Consider the following 13,567-nt stretch of genomic DNA (forward strand, 5'->3'; position numbering starts at 1 on the left):
AGGTCTGGCTTACTTGTCTAAACCTATCATGACTAACAAACCAGAGCGCACATTAAGATCTCAAGATGGCGGTGCGCTTATGATTCCAAGGATTAATACAATTACAGCGGGAGGTCAAGTGTTTAGTTACAGGACCCCTAAACTGTGGAGTGGTCTGCCTGCTACTATAAGAGATGCCCCTTCGGTCTTAGCTTTTAAATCTCAACTGAAGACTCACTACTTCAGTTTAGCACACCCTGACTAGAGCTGCTGATTAACTGTGCAGACTGCATCTCTGCTGTTAGTCATTAGCACTAATAATTTATTAATAATTTGTTATTAACCCTCACCTATTCTGTTTCTCGGTACACACTTGGTGCCACTGCCCACCTGCCAAGTTGTTTTGCCAGCCAAAGGTAAAGTCACCTGTGATGGAGGATCGCAGGAATTATCGGGTAGAGGGGTCCTTTCATCGGATTGGCTGGCCCAGCACTGACTGTGGAATAGCCAACAGGGGGAGGCTACTTGATGGCCGAGGTCTCCAGGACTCTGGACCAATCCAAGTCGTATTATGGGACACCATCAACTGTTGAATTCTGCTCTGTCCTTGTAATATTTCTATTGCACTCTTCTATTGTATTGAGGATTACTTGTGTCCTATTCTGTGGATTGTCTTATATTTAGCCCCCCTTTTTTTTTGACACCCACTGCACACCCAACCTACCTGGAAAGGGGTCTCTCTTTGAGTTGCCTTTCCCAAGGCTTTTTCCATTTTTTTTCCCCTGGGAAGTTTTTCCTTGTCTTCTTAGACAGTCAAGGCTGGGGGGCTGTCAAGAGGCGGGGCCTGTTAAAGTCCATTGTGGCCCTTCTTGTGTGATTTTGGGCTACTATGCAAAAATTAATTGTATCGTATTGCATTTTAGTTTTGGATACTCAGAGAACTTTGTTCATTTTATTTTCACATCTGAAGCCTCCAGCCGGTTCGTAAATTACAGCGGCAACAAAAAATGCTGGGACTCAGAACAACATCCTACAAGCAAACTGCTAAACCCGAGGAATGCCACGGGCGGGCACCCACATGTGGAGCCCACCCGAGGCACACCTGCCTTTTACTTTTGTGCCTGATGCAGGCTGACAGGAGAAGGAGGCGGCAGAGCAATGTGCCCATAGCTGAGGCCCCACCCTGCCCGACTGTCACATGGAGTTACTGTAAATCTTTGAGGCTCCTCTGGGCAAAGGCCTGGGGGTGGGCAAAAAGACGGCAGAGCAGGAAGGGCCGTCACACCTGCTTTGCTTACGTGCCCTGTTTCTTTTTTCTGTTGCAAATTTCTTCGGCTGACAGAATCGCTCCATCACCCTCACAAGAAAAGGTTTTGTGAGGTGAAGAGCTGGAGGGAAATGAAAAAACGTCCGAGAAGACCCACGAGGTGTCTTCTAGCTCTTCCGGAACTTCACCACAAACCTGCACCTTCATCCGTGGCGAGCAGCTGAGGGGAGTGAGGTGTCCAAGATGCTGGTGGGTCACCCTGGCTGAGTCCCAGCAGACGTGCATGTGCCACCGCTGCAACACTCACTGATCAAGGTCTAGGGACGACCCATGGAAGCCCAGCTGGACTTTGCAAGGAGGCACCTGAAGGTCTCTCAGACTCCCCGGTCTGATGAGACCAAGATGGAACTCAATTCTAAGAGGCATGTCTGGGGGAAACCAGTGCAGGACCACCCCAAAGGTTGAAGCGTGATGGGGGTGGCGACATCCTGCTGTGGGATTGTGTAACAGTTACAAGGAACGCAAGATTAGACATGGCTGAGCGAAAGCTGAATAGAGCAAAATAAAACGAGAGATATCCGCAGTGGGGACCCTCTGGACCTCAGACTGGACCCCAAGCATAAAGCAAAGCCAACACGAGTGGGTAAGGGGGGAGAACTCTGAATGATCTTGAGTGGCAGCCATCACGTGTGGGTGGTCTTCCACACAGATTTTAGGCCTCCATTGTGCAATTCTTTCAAAAATGTTCCATTTTTCAAACTTACAAACTTCAGTTAGCCACCGACAAATGAAAATAATTATCGACATAAAAAGTGTTGGCTATTTTTCTTCCTTTCTATGATGTTAAAATTTCAATCAAACCTACCATTTTGGGGCCTTCCCGTGAGTGTACGGCAAGTAGGGGGGATGATGGGATTCACCGCTGGACTCTCTGGGGGAAGCGTAGGACAATCAGCGGAACATCGAGGAGAACCCAGGAGATGTCCGCTCTCACTTGACCATCCTGCAGATTCCATATGTTGAAGGAGCGACTCCACTGAGGAGCAACGCTGGAACCATTGTTATTGGCATCACCAAAGGCTACAATGGCGCAAAAGACCACTGGGACCCATGCCACAGGTACGCGACTCAAAGGGGAGGAACATCCAGGCCTACACTACAAACTCTCTAATATTGACGCCTAAATGCTGACGTGTCTATATGTTCGTCCTTAGCGGATGCCAACTGGCCCTGATGTACCACCCTCCCAAATGTCAGCTTTTGAACTTAACGGGAAACAGTGGGCCAATCGCCACGATTATAAAGCCGAAGTACGCAGATATTAGATAAGGGAGAGAGGAAGTGAAGGAGACGTCCTTCACCATTCATGTCATTTAAACAAACGGGGGGCCCCGGGCTGCTCCCCTAATCTGAGGAGCGTTTGGTGCTTTAGATCATCCTGGCCACGTTTCTGCCATTAAGTTAATCGAACGAAATCACCGCCTGGCCGTCTGCCTGCCTTTTCAACAGGAAACTGCTCTTGTTATTGTTAACCCGCAAAGTAGAGGATTCCTTGGTTTACGTTAAAAGAAATACAGTCTCGACTTTTGAGAAAGTGCGGCCCCCCAAATGAGACACTTAAAAAAAGAGCAAAGGAACGAAGAGAGGCCGGAATTGGGATCCTGCTTGAAAAAACACAAGCAGGGCGGCATTCCAGCTCCTTCTTCTTCTTCTTTGTTTTAATTCCAAGCGTTTCTCTCCGTCTGTCCCCCCCTGTCCCCCCACCTTTACCATACCAACCCAAAAGTAAGCACTTCCACAAATAAACACGCAGAGAGAAAGAAAGAGAAGAAAAAAAAAAAACGAACAATGCCGGGGGGCTGTGCAAACTGGCGTCTTCAAGCCAGCAGAGCCTAGCCGGCCTCGGGAAGCCACGCACCAAGCTGCCCCTTCACCTCCACGACAAAAAAAGGGGGGGGGGCATCTGAACTGCCCTTCCTTGTATCTAAAAATGAAAATGGGAATCAGGCGTGGACAAAACACACCTCAGAGGTCAACCCGTAGCCCCCGGGCCTGCACTGTGCCTCAGGCTGTCACCAAGACCGTTCTCAGGTTGTTCTGGTCAGGGTTTGAGTGCGGGTCTTGCAATGGATTGACGCCCCGAATGTGACTGAGGGGCTTCAAAGATTTACCTCGACAACCTTTAAGAAGAATCTGGAGGAGATGTTGGGACGGCTTAGCCATTAGCAAAACAAACGGGTGACAAGTGGCCTCCTCTCGTCTGTCAAACTTCTTATGTTTTAATGCAATGAGAAGTCACGCAAAATAACTCCTTTTATGGGCTAACTAAAAAGATTATAACACTCAGCTTTCAAAGGGAACTCGGGTCCCCTTCCTCAGGCAAAATGTTATCAATGACATTAATGGTAACCATAGGGTCCTTCAGGTTCCCCCTGCAGTTTCAGCACCAAGACGAAGGGGATCTGACAAGTATGGTTACCCAATGAAGACCCTATCATCTACCAACACCTGAAGAACGCTGAGAATCTGGACCAATGTCTGTAAGCTTTAAACAAAAAATCTGGTAATCCGGGCATAGAGCTGGCATACCTGGTTAGCTGGCAGGTGACAAAAAGTGACCAATCAGTGCCTACCTTTGCCCAGCACCTCAGAGTTACTCCTAGGGATTGCACTAACAGTCCAAAGAAGCAAAAGACATGAAAAGTAGCAAAGACCACCCAACTCCAATTCCCCGCAAGGATGAAGATGAGGAGGAGGCCATGTCTGACACGTTTGAGAATGAACGACGTTGAGGTTTGATGGCACCCCAAGCCACAAACTGGCTGCTTTGTAGTTTTATGATACGAATGCTAAGGCTTTGGCACAGAGAGGATGATGATGATGATAATAATATTCAAAGTAGGAGGAGGAGGTGGAGCTAAAGAACAATGTGGAATACCAGGGGGTGTACAGCTCCCCAAACCCCGGACACACCAGACACAGAAGCCAAGTTCAGCACACCAGGCATGTTTATTCCCATGGGGGGCGCTTTTGTCTCGTTCCCCACAGTTCCTAAGCACAATACGGCACCGCTTCTTTCCTTTCTTCCTTCTCTCTTCCTTGTTCTGCCTTCTCGAATGGAGTGAGGCGGCTCCTGGGAGTGCTCCAGGTGGCTCACTAGTGTTACCCGGAATCACTCCCAGGTGTGGTGGAAGACCAGTAGAGGGTTCTGCAGCCCTCTCTGGCGGGCCTCTATGGAACCCAACAGGTCTGCACCAAACTCCAAGTCCCAGCATGCCCTGCGGGAATCCGTGGTGCTACAGGCGCCCATAAGGGCTGCCCTCTAGCGTCCCAGGGGAGGTACTGCTTCACAGATGCTCTCTCTCTCCCCTGGTCCTTCCATTGCGTTGGCGTCTCAACCAGGTAGTGGACGGCCATCATGACGACGACGACATAACATGGTAGTACACCGCAGTACGCTGCATATAATGATTGCCACTCACAACAACATCAACAACAACTGTAATGGACACCAGGATGGAAAGAGCAAGACACACAACACCAAACGAGACAAATCAAGGGCACACTCATTTAACAACGAACAAACCCCCCACCCGTAGAAGAAACATCGTTCTGCTGTTATGGACACGGGAAACGCCATGTATAACAGCAGTTACTGAAACTAGCCATGGCTTCCCACTGTCCTGCTTCTGAAGTTGCGCCTGTTCTTGGATTGTGCTGTGCTCCGATGCCCCCACACTTGCCGCCATCTCCATTTATCCAATGCCTAACCGTGAGACTCTGCCCACCTTCTTGAACCTGTGCAGGCTTGTAAAGTTTAAGACGAATCTTTCAAGGGTTTGCGGAATGCAGGGCTCCGCCTACCTGTGTGACATTTTGCTGTCAATCGTGCTGAAGTCACTTCACCGAGGCCAGTGAAAAGTTGGAACAAACCACCGAGTCGTGGAGTTGAAGAGGAAACCCTGATATCCTTGAAGAAGTTTCTGGATGAGGTACTGGGGGCTAAAAACCAACGAGTCTGATGGACTGAGTAGTCTCCTCTCGCTTGTCAATTGTCTGATGTCATTCCGCCTGCCTCCAATCGGCCGTCGGTACAAGAGCGTCGTCACAAAGTCACACATTTCAGACCACGTAAAGCAGGTGTCTGCTGGTCCACTCACCACTTTGGGTGGGGTGGCAATAAAATCGATGTGGCCAGCTACCTTGTTCTCCCTGTGCAGGTGTAGTCCCCATTGAGGCTTGATGGCCTTCCTCAGGCCGGAGCCAGTGGGGTCAGAGTTCAGCACTCACCACACCCCCACACCCCAAAATGGATACCAAGGCGTACCTCATCTCGAATGTCCTCTTGCTGCTGGGCGCCGAAGATCTCCATGGCCGCCATCAGCCGCATCATCAGCTCGTCCACCGTCGTATTCCCTAGCAACACAGACATAATAAGCGACAGAGATGGCGGCATTAAAGGAGAGCCAAGTTCATTTTGTTATTAATCAGCACAGTTATTAGCCAGGAGAAGGGCACTGAAAGGAAAAAGCAAAGATTCTAATACCAACATCTAATTAGATTTTTTTTTTTTTAATTTTAATATTCAGAGTATTTAAGCATTTTAAAATTCTATTTAGAAATCCCTATGTAACTTAAAGTTAATATTTTATTTATAATATTTATATGGACTTTACTAATACATTAACATCAATATTTTATTTCAAGCCTATTTTTTTTTCTTAACCGCACTGCGACATATGAATAATAATATTTTCGGCCTCGTGTCTTTAACTGATTTATTTAAGGTTTGATCCGCACGCGGCTCCTATCAGAGTTAACCCTTTACTGGTTAAAAATGGTCACCCTAAGGCCGATGACACAACTTGTAGTTAATGATGGCAGTTGATCTGTGGGTGATAAGCAAAGTGTGAAATATGGAGGGTGTCACCGAATCTGGGACCCCCAGTGAGTCTATAAACCAATATGGTGGAGGGTCCCTGAAAATGAACGTGTAATAAACATATTATGCTGTTACAAGTCATCTCAGTGCCCATCACAAAGTTTTAAGACAAAACCACTGAAGACGCCAGTAGGCTGCTCTTCACAGGCTGGGCGGGACTAAATGCTTGAGTGGCAGCTGCCAGGCGGGGCTAGATGCTTGAGAGGCAGTAAGGAGGGGCTGTCTGAGTGACAACAATGTGGGTGGGGCTAGATTCTTGAGTGACAGTGGGCTGGGCAGGGCTAGATGCTTGATTAGCAACAGGTTGGACAGGACGAGAAGTTTGAGTGACAGTAGATGTCATTGGGACTTGATGATTGATTGACATGCTGGGTGGGATTAGATGCTTGAGAGGCAGTGGGCTGGGTGGGAGTTGCAGCTGGACTGACAGAAGGATGCACAGGGCTGGATGCTTGATTGACCACAGGCATTGCTAGGACTTGATGACTTATTGACAACAATGTGGGTGGGGCTAAATGTCTGCGTGAAGGAAGGCTGGGTGGGGCTAGCTGCTTAACTGGCAGCAGTTTGCACAGGGCTGGATGTTTGAGTGACCACAGGCATCACTAGGACTTGATGATTGATTGGCAACGGGTTGGGCAGGGCCAGATGCCTAGGTGGACCTAAAAGCTTGAATGACAGTAGCCCACTAACACAGAAGGAGAGGGCATCTCTTAAATCAGGAGAATTGGAGAAAGAGAGCAGAGTCTTGTATAAAGTGCCTTGAGCATGGGAAAGGTGCTATATAAATCAAATGTATTACTATTATTAGGAAACAAACCAGAAATGTTGGCATCAGCGCTTGTCCGGGTGAGGTGTCAATGCCGTGATCCTGACTGTGCTGACATTGGGAACAGCAGGAGGATGGCAGGGATTTGCTCCCAGATCAGGTTTTGTTGTGGTAAAGTGAAGTGGTCTCGAGCTGCTCTTTGTGTACTGGGGGTCTTTTCAATAAACAAGCCTGTTATCGAGATAAACTTGTGGCAGCGTTATAGAGGGGACTTCAATTCCCATCAGTCAGCAGGTGTGAGCAGGGACTGTCAGGAGGATGCCTTGACCTGCAGGCACTTTAAGGTTAGCTGGCACTGAGAGGGAACGGACGAGACCTGATGGTGTCACAAACAACGTCTAGGTGCACACGTGTCATGAAAGGTGACCGGCCCGCATGACGCTGCACAGCAGTACTCGTAGGGTGCGTATCATTCACTCCTTATAAACACACCCTAACTGATGACATTCTCCATAGCTTATCTGATGTATCCCATATTACTGCAGTAACAGTCAAGTGTTCAGCCAACACCGGACCTCTGACAAGAGCCCCCATTTCACACGGTGGTACCAAATCATACAATTAGGAACAGCAGGGGAAACCACCTACACGATTCTCTCAGGAACTGACGTAAGAGTGCCATGATGTTGCTTCACTTTGGCGGCCACCAATCAACTTGGAGCAAATCGGAAGGCGGTTCTGTTCGGACCCAATCTCGTTTTTTTCATTTCCCACCTGGCTGTGTTAGGACAAACAATGTGCTACTGAAGAGACATCTGAGCGGACCCCTCCTCGCTTAGCACAATTGCTTTCCTTCTCTCCTTTCAGCCGTCTTTGGGGGTCACACGCGGCGCACTTAGGGGCTGAGCGTCTGTTGACTTGCGCAGACTCGACAGTCCAGACGAGCGAGTCGCTTTGAGACGAGGAATATGTTAAGAAGGGACCTGTGGACCCCCGTGATACAGGAGCCTGGCTGGTCAGCCAATGGCATTGCGTGTTCATGTCGAACGCTTTAAACAGCTGAAACTCCAGAAAGGGTCTCAACGCTGACACAACACAAGATGGGCGCACGACCCAAATGAGGAGGAGGACATGCTGGGCACCCCTTGGCACACAGAGGGGAACTGGGCAGGTCGCGTAACACGGCAAGCGCCTGATTGGCTCGTTGGCAGAGCGGGGCGGAGCCCTGGAGGGCTGCGGCTCAGCTCTGTTGGGTTTTTTCCTTGAGACTTGGTGTGCAGTTTTCACGTCTGGGGGTTCCTGGGTGCAGAACTTTGGCATCGACTTTCAATTCGTATCTGGAGCGTCGGTGAGAGTGCAGTGCCACCTTGTCATCTCCCGGTTCTAAACTTTGCGCAATTCTTTTTGACGACGTTTCATCTCCTGATCCTTTTTCCTTATAGTAATTTAATACTTCATTAATTAATTAATCTTTTTTTTTTTTTTGATTGCCAGCTTATTTTTGTAGCAGGGAAGTTTCACACTTAAAGCGCAGGGGGGCTTTGCCAACCCTGCAGGCCTGCTGAACTGCTAGATCTCTACTTTGGCATTTATTATAATTCTTTTTTTCAAACATTTTTTTTCCATTGTGGAAGAAGAAATGGTGAGGAATGTGAAAAGGAGGGCACGGGGGTGGTAGCGGGGTTTGGGGGGTCCCTGTTATTGTTGCTGTGGTGTGCTGGCACCTGCTCTGAACTTTGAGGGGGACCCACCCCTCCCACGGGCTGATCTAATATACATAAACCATCGGGATCAAAACATCAAGGGGGTCCCACCACCCCCTGCTCTCCAAAAAAAATGTTCAAAACTCAAACCAAACTGCGCCCTTCAATCTAATTTTCAAAACTCCGAGGGGCTGTTGATTAAGCAGTCATATCAGGAGGACCACCGAGAGGCTGACAAAAACAGAGAGTTATTGGTTTTGACGTCAGGTACTGGTTTTGGTGGTCACAACTGGTGGAAAAGTGGGCTTGCAACTCGTCGGGTCAGTCGGGGTCTTTATTTTGTGTTGGAAGTCCCACCGTGGATCATTTTTTTTGTCTTTTGTTCCTCCCTTTGGTTTTACTTCCGCTATGTTAATAAATCATAAAGCTTGTCTCACAGACCCCCCTTTAAGGATCACTACATCCAAAATATTTAAACAAGCTCCGCCCTCAAACACCCCCCCCAGGCAAACAGAGGCAGCTTACCCTGAATGACGTTTAGCACTTCATTCGAGGACCTCTTTCCCATGACGATGAGGAAGAGGGGGAACTGGTCGGTTTTGTACGTCCGGATCGTCTGGGCCACCACGCTGCCAAAGTGCCTCGTGCAAATCGTGAGGAGCCTGCGGAGACAAAGGGGCAGAAAACAGGCTGAACGGCCAGAGGGTCTTCTAGCAACACAAGTAAATGAAGAGTGAGGCCCGTGGCAACTATGAGTGCTTTAGCTGCATGTCTGAGGAGAACATTCAAGAGATACGCCAGCAAATGCATTGTGAACTGCGACAATAGCAACACTCAGCACAAATGATCATCTTGTGAAATATTGCTATTTATTTACTTGTTTAACCTCGTTTCCTCTTTCTTTCTTTCAATGACACGGCACACAACATAAAATGCGCCTTTTGAAATGAAAGCCGAGCTTTCCAGCGGCTATCAGTGCACTGCCTGCCACGTGCTCGGATCTTTAGGGTCCTTAAATATCCTTCTTGTGTGCATAGGCGTGAGCCGTCCAACGTCCACGAAACACTCTGTGAAACACCAAATTAAATATCCAGTAGCTATATGGGACAGTCAGGTGGACCTGCTATGACTGAACACCGACAAATAACGTGACAGTCATGTTGGGGGCTGCTGCCTTTAATTTGTAAGTAGGAAAATTTCACACTGAAAGAACAACAGAAAGTACAACACACAATCACTCTGAGTTTACGACAGATGAGATACGTGTTGTAAATGGCATTCGCTACGCCCCGCTGTCCCATCGAGATTTCCGAACTCTGCAATAACCTTACAGGACGAGTGTGCGATCGGATGTCACACAGCTGACCATATTTTGATTATTACCTTCTACTTATTTGGCTGATGCCTTCATCCACGGTGACTTAAAACACCTGACATACAACTGGCTACGTTTCTTTTATTTTCCCAGTTGGGCAGGTGTCAGCGGTGGGATTCACACCAACAGCCTCAAGGGTATTAAGTCCAAAGCCTTAACCACTAGGTCAGTTATTTTTTCTATGATCAATTATTTATTGAATAATTCCAAAATAATAAATAAAACAATTTGGGTGGGGTGGGGCCGATGTGGGGGGGGGGCTCAAATTTAAATATGGGAATTTTTTTTTTTGCCCTCTTTTCCTGTTTTTGAAATAAAAAATTACACATAACACAATGACCCACCACCCCAATGCCAAGTCGGGATGCCCTGAACCAGAGGCAGACATCCTGGATGTGAAGGACTGAACAGCGGTGGGCCAGCCATCAATTGCTTTCATGGATGCTTTGTTAATACGAGAGGCACATAACTCCATATTAATCTTTTTTTTGTTATTTGGTACACTGTATTATACCCCATGGGGAATTTGTCTTTTCACGCGACCTTAAGGGTCAGCCATTGTACAGCAGCATCTGGAGCAATTTTCAGGTTATGGGCCCAATGGAGTTGGATCCCTTCTGGCAGTAACAGGATTGGAACCGGCAACCCCCCAGATAGCAGCACAGATACTTAGCTTCAGAGCTGGCACCCCACCTTATACATAATAAACTATAAAACTGAAATACTCCGTGGCAGCAGATCACCCTAAACAGATACGGTTCTGCTGGTATGAGGGGAGGTGCAGGGAGGACGAATCTAAAAGGGTTAGAGTTTCTGACAATAGTGGAATCTCGAAAGGTAGGAAAGACGACAGCACTTACGAGGAGAAGGGGAAAGTCTATGAACAAACTTTAATTGGGTTTGTTGATAATCAGGATTCTGGGGACTGCGTTTCACTTCATGAAATCTGGCCACCCAGGCAGGAGGAGTAGAGGGAGGACAGGGGTCTCGGGGGTCAAGAGAGGCTTATAAGAGGAGTTACCGACTTCCGTATAGAGGCTGGAGAGGCTATTAGTGTGTCACCTATGTCACTATTTTAACGGTCAGCTATGTGGCCTGCTCCTTAAGTACTTGACTATTGGAGGCGGGGCTACATGACAGTCAGCTGAAGGACTGCCCCCTGCCAATTTATTCGAGACAGCCAATCAGTTCCTCCAGACATGTATTGAGAATTGGGAAATTTGGGTAATTATTGTTTGTTTGTCACGTGTTTTGTAATTCTTGTGTAATGCATGTGAATGCATTCTTTTAACATTAAGTGATTTCTTTGATAGATGAAAAGTCGCATTGTATTGTTTTTTTTAGCCCTCTATTGTTTTCTTTAATGCACAGGAGTTTATTCGAGTTAAAATTTATGGAGTTAACATATTTTTGAATCCAAAAGTGGTATAAACTCAAACACAATTCTTCCCTCTCTCTTTCTGTTCTCATCTCCCGGGCGAGAGTCCGTCGCCCACACCCGACCACCTTGCCTGGTTCTCTCTTATCTTGGACCCAGGAGTACTTCCGGTGCTAGGGCAGAGCCCAAGTGGAAGTACTTCCAGGTCAATCGGACGTCCTAAAAAGTACGCCTGGGAATCCCTTCAGCTCCTCCAGGAACCCAACAGGGCTGCTCCACAGGACTACAGCTCCCAGCATGCCCTGCAGGCGTCCATGTGGGGAATCCTAACCCAGGGAGGCTGTCACCTAGCGTAATGGCGGAGGACCACCAAGTCCTACTGCTGCACTGGCCCCCCCGGCCGGGTAAGACTCCTTGTTCAACCCCAGTCGGGATGGTGTGCCCTCTTATTACACCTCTTTGTAGTTTTAGAAATTACTGGCTTTAAATTAGACAGTTTACAAAACGTAGGAATGGCTACTGCTAAAATGACAAAAACCTGTGACATTATTAATAAGTGTGACAAATGCGGTTTTCCTTTCATGTGTGTCCTGCTGGTGACCCCAGTCGGATGAGTAACACAACACAACAAATACCAGCTCACTTGACCCAAAGCTGGGTGGCAGGAGGCCAGAGCCTGTTACTGCCAAGGGGACACTTAAGAGTTGATGTTTTAAATTTATATTAGTGAAATATTAATATCTTTTACATAAAATTTAAAAAATCATATGTGCTTGGAAGACTTTTCAAAATAAGAGATCATACAGGGTGCCACAGGGAAACAGGAAATTTTGGAAGTAGGTGTTGGTGACCCTGGGGTTAGGGTTAGGACTCGTTGTCATTAGTTATAATGGAGCAGTGGAATGGTGCGCGACAAACGCTTGCTGTGAAAGAATTTTATAAGAATGGTGACAGTGTGGGAATTTCGGCGTCATTACCAGTTAGGACGTCACGATTGTCTCCCGCCTGCTCATGCGATTACAACATGGGTGCATAATTTTAAAGAAACGGGGTCAGCCTAAGTCCCCAGGTGAAGCGACTTCACATACTGCCTGCCTGACAATCGATGGCAGCTATTCAACAATTGTCCGGAAGGCGCGTCATTTCATCCAATGGTGACATTCTATGGCCTCCGAGGTCCCCAGATCTCAGTGTTTGTGACTTTTTTTTTCTGTTGGGACATCTTAAAAGCCAAGTGTTCCCTACACGTCCCGCAACCATTTCTAAACTGAAAAGGAGGACCGAAGAGGAAATTGCTGGCACTCCTCCTGACACGTCACGTCGAGCGATGCAGAATGTGGCTGTCAGAATGTGTACGGGAGAAATGGACGACACCTTCATGATGATACTGAATGAATATTGATGACCATCATTAACTGCACATCCTGTACAATACGTCTCATCATTAAATATATTCTGTAATGCGCTTATTCCCTGCGCCACCCTGCTCTAGAATGAAGTGACAAAAGCATGTCGGCCAAATGCTAGACGTCAATCACACGTTCCAAAGAAACTTTGAGGATTTACAAAGAAATCGAAGATTTATACTTTGATGCTTTCAGACACCGTGAGGGCAAACTTGAAGAACGTCTTACAAACTCCGAGTGAAATGAATAAATTAAAAGTTCCATTCCAAATATCCCGGACCTCTATTACCGTTTCGCTGTGATTGGGGTCAAGTTAATTAGAAATAGTCGCAGTTTAAGTGTTGGGGGGGTCCGCACTCGGAGACCACTCTCCCTTTGACGGGCACGATGGACAGAAGAGCAGGACATCCAATAATCTGGCTCTTCATTCTCTGCCAAATCCCCTAAATCCAAGAAGCCGCCGAATTAGTATTCCACGCGAGACTTTTCTAATTGAGGGGAGAGAAGAGGAGGCGAGGAGGATTTCTTATTCCATTAGAAGTTTAAATTAACATTTCGCTGCAGGAAAGAGGAAGCTGACAGAAGACCTGCAGAGCGGGTGGTAAATGTCATAATATTAATGAATTGCAAGGGCTTGAATGCAAATATAAAATATTTTAATAAGATCCAATTTAATAATGTCTGTTAAAAAGAGGGAGAAAATAAAAGAGTGGGAGGGCTAAAAACTACAGGTCACCGAAAACTGCCG

At 47.3% G+C, this 13,567-nt stretch overlaps 1 protein-coding gene across 1 annotated transcript in view; it reads right to left on the bottom strand.

The window, feature by feature from the left end:
- faf1 (Fas (TNFRSF6) associated factor 1) overlaps positions 1-13,567 on the bottom strand; it is a 218,093-nt gene that overhangs the window by 33,583 nt on the left and 170,943 nt on the right. Inside the window, exons 14-15 of the mRNA XM_039767268.1 lie at positions 9,186-9,322; positions 5,574-5,662 (exon numbers count right to left, since the gene is read on the bottom strand). Coding sequence (XP_039623202.1) covers positions 5,574-5,662; positions 9,186-9,322 — 226 coding nt within the window. The remainder of the gene's footprint in view (positions 1-5,573; positions 5,663-9,185; positions 9,323-13,567) is intronic.

The sequence above is a fragment of the Polypterus senegalus genome, chromosome 10, assembly GCF_016835505.1.
Source record: "Polypterus senegalus isolate Bchr_013 chromosome 10, ASM1683550v1, whole genome shotgun sequence".
NCBI lineage: Eukaryota > Metazoa > Chordata > Cladistia > Polypteriformes > Polypteridae > Polypterus > Polypterus senegalus.